The sequence below is a fragment of the Labrus bergylta genome, chromosome 3, assembly GCF_963930695.1.
Source record: "Labrus bergylta chromosome 3, fLabBer1.1, whole genome shotgun sequence".
Lineage (NCBI taxonomy): Eukaryota > Metazoa > Chordata > Actinopteri > Labriformes > Labridae > Labrus > Labrus bergylta.
This window is the reverse complement of record NC_089197.1, coordinates 22933683-22943272: the sequence shown is the minus strand read 5'-3', so window position 1 is coordinate 22943272 and position 9590 is coordinate 22933683. Positions and strand designations below refer to the sequence as shown.

Genomic DNA, 9590 nt, shown 5'->3' with positions numbered 1-9590 from the left:
TTTCAACCAAAATCTTAATAAGTGTATCTGGAGAAAATTATCATCCCTGCCTTTAATCAATTAATGAAACCCCTGTAGGTAACCTTTGGTCAGTTAAGTATTATACAGTTGTCATGGGGTTGACCTCTTGACATTTATTGGAACCGGCCCATAGAGGAACAAAACCCACACTATGTAGCGTAAAACTGATGTCTCACCTCTTTAGATAAACTAGGGTGAGTTTGTATTGTTTTCTTTTTTCTTTTTTACAGATTTGTGTGTATTTACAGGAAAATGTAAATGTTTTGCCAAAGTGAAGGAGAATAATTCATAATAACTATCAACATTCATCCTGCATACTTAAAATCTAAGGATTTATTATTGGAGAATTTTAATAAAAAGTCTGTCATAATGTCTGTTTTTTATGAGCTTGTGTTTATTGTTGTACACAGTTAGTATGCTTTTCTGATTAGTTTTACGGTTAGTACACACATTTTTCATCTGCATTTTTATTCTGCAGCTGACGTTTCTGACCGCATGATCTGCAATTTGTAGCTCCTTCAGCTGTATACAGATGCTCAGGAATCAGTTCAGCATGGACTATTTTAAAGAAGAAGCAGCTGAAACATGACCGTGGTGGATGTGTGTGCATAAATAGGGACGGGGATATTACAATTGCACATAACAGTTATCTCATGGTAACACATACTACAATCACACTCTTTAATGTTTGTTCATCTCTGACAAACAATGGAGAAGTTGTCCATTCAAAGTCCGACTGAGATTTTACCACCCTGAACATAAGTCCAAAGGCTGGGACAAAAAAAACAATATTTACATTAGAGTTAATATTTATAAAACAGTATCAGAAGTGGAACTTGAAAAAACATTCAGAGCTTTCTCAGGAAACAGAAAACTTAGATTTTGTGTAATTGCCAAGAACACATTTTATTCTTTTCATAAGAAAATAAATGTCACGATGACATTGTGGTAATATTAAAAACAACAACTTTTTTTATAATTGACGCTAAGTGAATAAGCATGTTTCCTTTCCAAGCAGCTACCTTCTTATCCAGCTCATGCAGCATGAAACACTTCAGTGAACACAGGCTATACTTTCATAGTCAATAGGTTGGACAAAACTAAAGAAATTGCTGATCAGTTCGCTGGCAGTAACCTTCAATATGGCAAAGAGACAAAAAGATCCCTGACATCCTAAGATGAAATCAAATATTGTTAAATATAAAAGGCACTTCAGGCTAAAACTCCAGGGTCTCTGTGATGTGGGTTTCAACACAAACCATCTGTGACTGACAGGAGGTTTGGTGCTGAGGGCTCCACTCTTGTTTATTCAACCTCCTTAAAATCCTCAGTGAGTTTAGTCACGCATGACTTCTGTTGATCAAGTACTGAAAGTAATTTGCATTTTCATGCACTGAAAGTTTGTGTCATCAGTCTGTCTTCCTGTTTGATCTTCAGAGTCGAGTGCCTCCTTTCTGAGGAACTTATTTCAATTTAAAACATATTTTTTAATCAACTAATCTTTGCAGCTTCCATTAAAAAATGTCTGTTCACCTAAATATTGAGCAATAACTAAACTCACTACCAGACCTAGTCAGCTAAACCAATTAAAAGACGTTCATTCCATTATGTTCAGTTTTGATGTCAGCTGGGTTATCACACTGCTGGTGTGAGGTGTTGATTTCCACCTGCAGTCAGGCAACCTAGTAGCTGCTTTGAGCTTTGTTTCACTTTTTTTTTTCTCACGCTAACAGTTTAAAGGCTAATTCTGTTAGGAGTTGAAGTCTGCTAGTTTCAGAGGTAGGTGATACGTGATTGTCTGTAAGGTGTGGAAGCAGGATATTTTAATTAAAAGATGATTATGTCTTACTTTTAACTTATCTCCACACACCAAACACATGATGGGAACTATAAACAAGTAAGTGCGTATTTAGAACATGAACAACGAACTCCACGTGTCCTTGTTGTTTGTTTTTAGCTCTTGACTCAACGGGACATTTTATAGTTGAAAATGAAGCTTATAACTCTCTGGAAGACGAGCCATGTAATGTTGACAGTGTCTATGTCGGCAATTCTGTAGTACAATTTTATGTCACTTATCCGGCAACATGTACAGTATACACACACCGATATCTGGGATGAGCTAACATGGCAAATATTATTAGCCATATATATTTGTTTTAACTTACAAGTCTACATGACACCATCCTTTCATAATAATTCATATAGAATTTTGACACAGTTTCTGTATAAGCTGTAAACGTGCAGTTTCAGGGTACACCAAAAGTACAGATGAGGCAAAGCAACTTGAGCTGAATACTTGTGGCTAGTGGCACACACACGGGGCCAACCAGACACAGGAAGTAAACGAGGAGGGGGGGATGTGAAATGCGAGAGCCCAAGGGGAGCGATGGAATAAGTTTCAAATCTAGATTTTCATATTTGAAAATCCTGATTTTCCCCCCAAAAAATCGATTTATCCCCAATCCCTCCTGCATCATTAGACTCAGCTGACTCAACACATCTGTGGTGAGGTGCTGTGGTTAACTATTGCATGAAAGATGAATAATAAAAATAGAATGAATTCTGTAGCATCCCGTGGAACTCTGCTGGATGCCCAATGTGATTGAACTGATCCAACATCACTGCACTACGATTGCATTAGTAAATGTAGCCTCTGTTTGAGGATTTCAGAATTCATGGTCAACAGGAACTCAGTCAGTCCTCCTGTGAGCAGTTCGTCCATAGGAACAAACTGCATCACCTGTCTGTCACACTCAGGCGAAGGGTTTTTAGCCGAGTCCTCCTCTCCTCTTAACAACTGACCCATAGAGTCTTGGACGTTAGTGAGAACAGGGAGTATCCGTGCAGCAGCTTCAGCGCAGAAGCCAACACACACAAGAACAGAACCAACAACGCCTGAGGGTGGAGGACACCTGAAAGTGACTGAGCGAAAACACACATGCAGGCAGAGCACAATAGCTGCTGTAACACGGGTGAGGGCAGACAACATGGGCAGCAGCAGGGCATCCCCAGAGTTCAGGGTCTGTAGGGAGGAAACAACACAAGCTAAGAGCTGCTGCTGGTACAAAGGCTCCCCGTCGTGCAATAGGACACATCCTCTCTGAGGAAGGCAAGGCTCTGCAGAAAATGTTATGGCCAAATTCTCATGTTGGTTTTCACCCCAGACGTGGCTGCTGCCAAACACCAGACACTGTCTCTGCTTTTTTTTCTCCTCACTGCTGCCTGGGTAGACACAGAGACCTGCAACTTCAGACAGAATGGAGGCAGCGAAAGCCACACTGCAAGAGGCACAGGGTGGTGTGAGAGTCCAGTCGAGTCTTGTGTCCATGAGGGCTTCATTTAGATGGTTTAACAATCCTCCGTCACAGACTGCAGAGTTTCTGACTGCAGGCAATGCAGCCCCAACAATAACGTACCATGAATCCACCAGAAACTCAGTCAGGGGTCCCTCCAGCACACAGCCGATCCCACTGGCCTCAACGCGGTGTCTCTTTATCTCTGTGGCATGGCAACCCCTCTCGATCCGCTCCCTCCAGCTCAGGGTCTGCAATTCCCTGCGCTCATTGAAGGAGCCTGTTTGCTTCTTCTGTCCCAGCGGTCGGCCCGCTGAGATGCTGCAGCAGGCGGGACTCACCGTGTTACGAGAGACCCATCGACTCCGGGGAAGGAAGCTCACCTAAACACAGAGACCAAATGTTTGATTACAAATATGCACAAATAAAGTTTATCAGGAAATACAATGACTGGAGTGAATAATTAATTACCAGTTGTTTACATTCAGTGAAATAACAGTGTTTATTAAAATTCAATTTCTTAAGGGTTTCTACCTTTATTTAGCCTTCAGCTCTTATACAAAGATGCTTCATAGAGTCACGTGTCACAAGTCTTTCCAGCATGAGATTTACATTTAACTCGATGCCATTTATCAAAGAAGGATTGACAGCTTCTGTTACAGCCATGCCAGCAGTAGGGTGAGGCTGAACTTGCAACGTAGCCACACCCTAACTCATCATGCTGCCATGGTCATGATGATGGAGCCAAATTGCTAATGCTGAGCAGGTATACGTAATGTTTACCCAAATAATATATGTAAGAGTCAGACAAACCCACCATAATGTTATCCATTAGTATGTGCATTGTCAGTTTGGCCTAACCTGATGTTTTTTTGGAGACAGATGGTAGCATGTGTAAAGTAGAAGGTGGAGATGTTTTGCTTTATTACTCATTTACTCCAATTAGGACCATACTTGACTAATTGAACCTCAATCTGTATTGAAGAAGACTTTACAAAAGTGATTGAGATCCTGAGATGATAAATCAAGTGAAAGTTAGGCTGACAAGTAAACATTCTCATCCTGCTGACATTTAAAAAGCATGCAGGTTAAATGAAGTCCTAATTTTCTTCACTTTTAAAATATATTTTGGCAATGTGAATGATCCTAGTGTTAGCTTGCCAATTTTGTTAAATAGCATAAAGCATTTCCATTTCTAGAGCCATGACACCAACTTGGCTGTAACATAAACTGACAAATCTTCAGTGTCATTTAAAGCAAGAATATGTAACTTTCCCAACTTGAAATAATCATTTCAAAGTCAATCTAATAGAACAATAACTTTCAACAGGGAGAATGGCATCCATCCCATTTCCACAGAGAACTTTATTCACCTGTTTCAGCACTATGTAACTTTGGCAGTGGGCGGTTTCGTGAGTGTGTATGGCTTTATGGCACTAGTTCACACACAGCCTTCAGCTAAAAAGAGATGGAAGACGGATATGGAGAAAAAGAAAGAGTGGCTGAGCAAGAAGGTGAACTGTCAGGAGTAATAATGGATAGGCTTTTACATGTTTGGTAAGAGCTTCACAAAACAGTAGGCTGAAAGTCAGACACTGAACTGTAAATGTCAACACACCGTTCATGTTTTACGTCAGTGAAGTTGTCCTCAGAGACCTTAGTGGTGCCATTGCTCACCAAACCGAATTTCTCTATAATTTTGCTTGAATATGCAAAACATTGACTGATAATAGCTTCTAAAATGCTCCTTTCTTCGTGTAATATAATGAAAGATTTGATTCATTTCTCTTTAGTTTAGTATGTCAGACTAAGTTCAGATGTCAGGCCTGTTCAGATACTACACAAACTGATGTACCAGCAGAAGATGACTAATCTGGGACTTCTGTTCAGGTCTTTTTCTCTTTGGGTCTGAATTCAGATGATGATAAGTCTGTTACAGTGAGGTACACTTTTACCAGCAGATGCTAAATCTACACTGTGCTATGGTTTTTCTGCCCATATTTCTCACTGGGAAACTACATCTCAAAAGTACTCTAAACTGGACTTCACTGAAGGCCTCAAAAGGACAGTTTCACTTTAGAAAGAGTTTCACTCATTCATTTTTAATTCATTTATTCCCTTTTAGGTCAACGTGGACAAAAAAAGTCCCTTAAGTGCCCCGTAAAAAAAATAAAAGCTTAACATTGAAAATTCAACGACGACGAGGGAAACTCAATCTGCTGATGAGGAAAATGCGATATGATTTTTAACGTGAGCAAATGATCCTCTAAGTGAACTTGTTTTGTTGTCTGCCATTTCAAAGCTCAAGAATTTCTATAGTGACATTAAAAGACAAGTTCATGGTTCAAGGAACTCCTACCTGGAAGCGCTGCAGGTATTCCTGAGCTGTACAGTCCCTGATGTAATCGAGATGCTGCTTCTGCTCTGCACTCATTCCTTTAAACAGTTGCAGGTTTTCTGTGATCGTCCTCACCTGCAGTGCGTGGAAGTATGAACTCACTTCTTCATGCTGTTTCAAAAAAGACTCTGGTAGAAGAGATTTTGGGAAAAGTGTCTCACGGTCAGCCATATGTGGTCCATAGTTACGAATCAGCTTGGAGAGCAAAGGCCTCACTGCCTCCTTTCCGTCGTAGTTCAGACATATGACATAAACCTCAGAGTTTCCTGCTTTGCTAGTTGCAGGTTTGAAGACGTTTACAGAGTGAAAACAGCAGTTCAGCAGGTAGAGTAAGCAGACAGAGGTGTGTTCATACAGAGTGAACATTTTCAGTACGAAGGAGCCACCCGGGCTGAGGAGCAGCAGTGCAGCTGTGACCTCGCAGTAATGTAGCGACGCCACCAGCGCCTCCTGCTCATCCGGGTTCTCCTGACAGTCAAAACTCCCATCTGCTGTCACTAAGTCGACTCTGCGCATGTTGGCCACAAACGCCTGCAGCTCCAGCAGATGTTTCTGCAGCATAATGTTGCCTGTGTTATCTGAGCCAAAAAACCACCAGGGCAACGTATTGGCAATCAACCGATCGTCTGCAATGGTGGTGCTCCCTCCATTGGCCTCATGGTACGGGTTGAGAGTGTTGGCTGCCCAGCTCCAGTCACAGTAGCGTGTAGAGTCGCTCGTTTTGATGTAGTGGTTTAGAGAGGTTATGAAGGCTCCTGGAGCCTCACAAAGGTGGACCGTGTTCAGCTCTCCGTTTTGAAGAGCCTCCTCTGGAAGAAGATCAAATGTTCCCAGGATCTCATAGAACTTGCACCAGGCCTGGGTGCAGATCTCAGCGTTAGCAGCAGAGCGCACTGTGGCGATGACTTTCCCGGCTCGATTTGTGGAGTTGGTGTGCTGGTGCCAGACCTGGACGTTCTTGTCACTGAGCTGGTTCTTCACATCGTTCAGTAACACTTTTAGGTCCTGCAGCCTGCAGTGCTCCTCTGCAGAGTGTCTGAGAGCAGCATTTGGGTCAGGGATGCACCACTCCTCGCTGGACGGTTTCACATAGGTCCTTACTTTTTTAAAAAGACTCAGAATCTCAGTCTGTGTGTCCTGGTCCAAAGCGACCATGTTGTTGAAATGGTGCAGCTTGCTGACTTTCCGTCTGGTCCCATTGTTTGAGCTCATCCTCCTCACCTGTTGAAAGACAACAACAATAGTTAAAAAAAAAAAACACACACACACACATCTGCATCACTGATTTTCTTTTTAGATGTGATCCAGCAGATGGTGTAGTTGTTCTGTGACCTGCTTACATGGCACAGGTTGAGTCAATCTGAAGAAATAAAGTCTGCAAGCACAACATTTCACAGTGAATTTAACCAAGGCCAAGCTCTGCTGCCCCTCATTTCCCTCTACATGCATGAGTGGTGTTGAATTACTCATGTTGACTCATTGTTTTGTGGTGTCCTCAGGCAGCAGGTCAGACTGTAACTACTGGTGATTTCTTCACAGGGCCACCCACTCCAAAAACAAGAGATTTTATGAATCAGTCACTACTACAATACATGTTTCCTCTTGGTCAAAAGTGGTATATCATCAGTTACATATGAAGACAACAAGAGGGTCTAAAGTCTAACGGAAGCACTCCTAAGACCATATATCTCAAAATTGTCCATTTTCATGAACCAAGAAAACAGCATTATTTAACTTTTGATAATATACTTCTTAAAATTGAAAAAAATTAATTTACTTCATTAATACAATAATTATTTATATTAAATTCACTCAAGATGACAATCATATTATTGTGCATAAGGACTTGAATATAAGGACTTTGTCTTGGTTTACAGCAGTGGTTCTCAACCTTTTTGAGATATGACCCTAAACAATAAAAGCCCCTAAACTGTAACCTTTTTTTTGTTTACGTGTAAGTGATCTCACACCTCTTTGTCTCATCTGAATCCATGCTCCATGACTTTCATAAAGCCCAGCAGTCTCTCAAACAACGAGCATGCAGTCTATGGGGGGTGTCATTTTAAAGACATGTGTGCAGGAGCAAGCATGCAGCCAGCCTAAAAACAGCCTCCTAACAGCTCTAGACAACAGCCTTATGAGACAAATTATCTCACTGGTACAGGCGCTGTAATGTAAAAAACCAACCCAGTTGAAAATATCAGATTTTTTTTAATATAATTTTTTTCTTCTCCTACACAAGCTTCTGGCGAGCCCGAGGTTATGAATCACTGGTCTAAAGGTGCAGAAAATGTACAGAGAAAAACACAAGCGGAAGAAAGGATAAAGAATAAATAAAACAGAATTATTTAAATCAATAAAAACTAAAATAGGCAAAACATTCACTGTGCAGCGAAGACTAACTTTATTCTTTAGTTTTCCAGCAACATCTGTGAACACCAAACACCAAGTTTGAAGTTTGACAAATTTCACAAGGAATATTTGTTTACTACTGCTGTTGTCACCCATGAGCTGGTAGCCTTCAAGAACTATATTAAAGTCGATCTCTGACCGAAAGTTTTTTTCATACAAAATAAATACTATCATGATGGGATCAAAATTGGGTTTGTTTTTTTTCAACTTCATTTAATTATTGAACAATTTCTAACAAGTGACACATAAAAAATTTACAGTCTGAATCAAATTAACCCCAGAGCTAATCCTCAGCTCGTGTGCACATGATTTAGATGACAACAGTGGGCAGGAGAATGCATTTCTGGGTCATTTCTTGATTAGTCTGCAGTGACTCACTGATGAATGGCAACGTACTGCAGCTAATGGCAGCACATTCATCAATTATTCCTCGTAAATCAAATTGTTAACCACTGCTTGAGTGCATGAAAGTCTTCTTCTCTGAGCTGTGTTAGTAAAAAGTTGACCTGCTGCTGTTAACATTACTCCCTAAAAAGACAAAGTCTAAGTATGTAAGCTACTAATGGTGATATTCATCCATACCACCATCAATAACCAATTGTTTGTTTTGTAGCCTGCACTGAAAATAGTGCAAGTCAAAATAAAATTGTATCCTCAATACTGCTTGTAATGACACATTTAAGCAATGTGGGTATTCCCTGCACTGTTATGTTGAAACAACATCTGAAACAGAATCAGTGATGTATTTAAAATAGACAGAAGTGCTAGGAAACCCCACAGCATAAAGCACCGGAGTTTGAGCTATACGGATGATGGGGACATGCTGAATGTTTTTCTGAGTGGATCCAAAATGTGATAAAACATGTGTTTCCTCAGTCAAAGCTACAATGTGCTCCTCCTGCAGCGCTGAGCTCTCGGTGAGTTTTGTCTTCAAATATCTTTAAGCTCGTATTTATATGACAAACTTTAAAGACTTTTCAGAGATGTTTCAATCTGAATGTGAATCAGGTGTAAACAGGTGTATGTCGGCACAGACTTAGATCCCTGGAAAGGATTTTTCTGAAACTCACCGTATGGTTGGCAGCAGACAGGAAACTGAACCAACCAGGCTGTCATGTGACTGAGATCCTCAATGCGCATGCGGGTAATTGTGAGGGCGGGGCTTCTTTAAAGGACGAGTTACGCTTTTTATCGTTATCATTTGACACAGGACAGTCTATGATTTTTTATTTGTGAACCAAACAAAAGCACAAAAACAAAGATTGAAAATTAATTGTTAACTTATTATCGTTTTATTATGTATATGTTTTTTAACATTTAAATTATAGATTTTTCAAAGGTTCTATATGTAACTTTTTACATGTATAAATCTTTTTTATTGCCCTTTAATAAGCAAACAGTTAACTGATGTGAAAAAGTGGATGTTCACTGTCTATCTGTGTTGCCTGTATAAAAATTTTCCC

General features: G+C 40.4%; 1 protein-coding gene across 1 annotated transcript; it reads right to left on the bottom strand.

The window, feature by feature from the left end:
- Window positions 1-395: 395 nt before the first annotated feature.
- cmtr2 (cap methyltransferase 2) lies at window positions 396-9257 on the bottom strand. The gene is made up of 3 exons (XM_020661192.3): window positions 9198-9257; window positions 5677-6936; window positions 396-3700 (listed from the first exon to the last, which is right to left on the bottom strand). Exons 2-3 carry the CDS (start codon window positions 6925-6927, stop codon window positions 2651-2653), a joined length of 2301 nt encoding a protein of 766 aa, XP_020516848.2. The 5' UTR covers window positions 6928-6936; window positions 9198-9257; the 3' UTR covers window positions 396-2650.
- Between the last annotated feature and the right edge of the window lie 333 nt (window positions 9258-9590).

Coding starts and splice junctions, on each gene's coding strand:
- cmtr2 (XM_020661192.3), bottom strand. CDS start 6,927: ATGAGCTCAAACAATGGGACCAGACGGAAAGTCAGCAAGCTGCACCAT. Junction 3,701..5,676: donor AATACCTGCAGCGCTTCCAG/GTAGGAGTTCCT, acceptor CTCTGTGTTTAG/GTGAGCTTCCTTCCCCGGAG.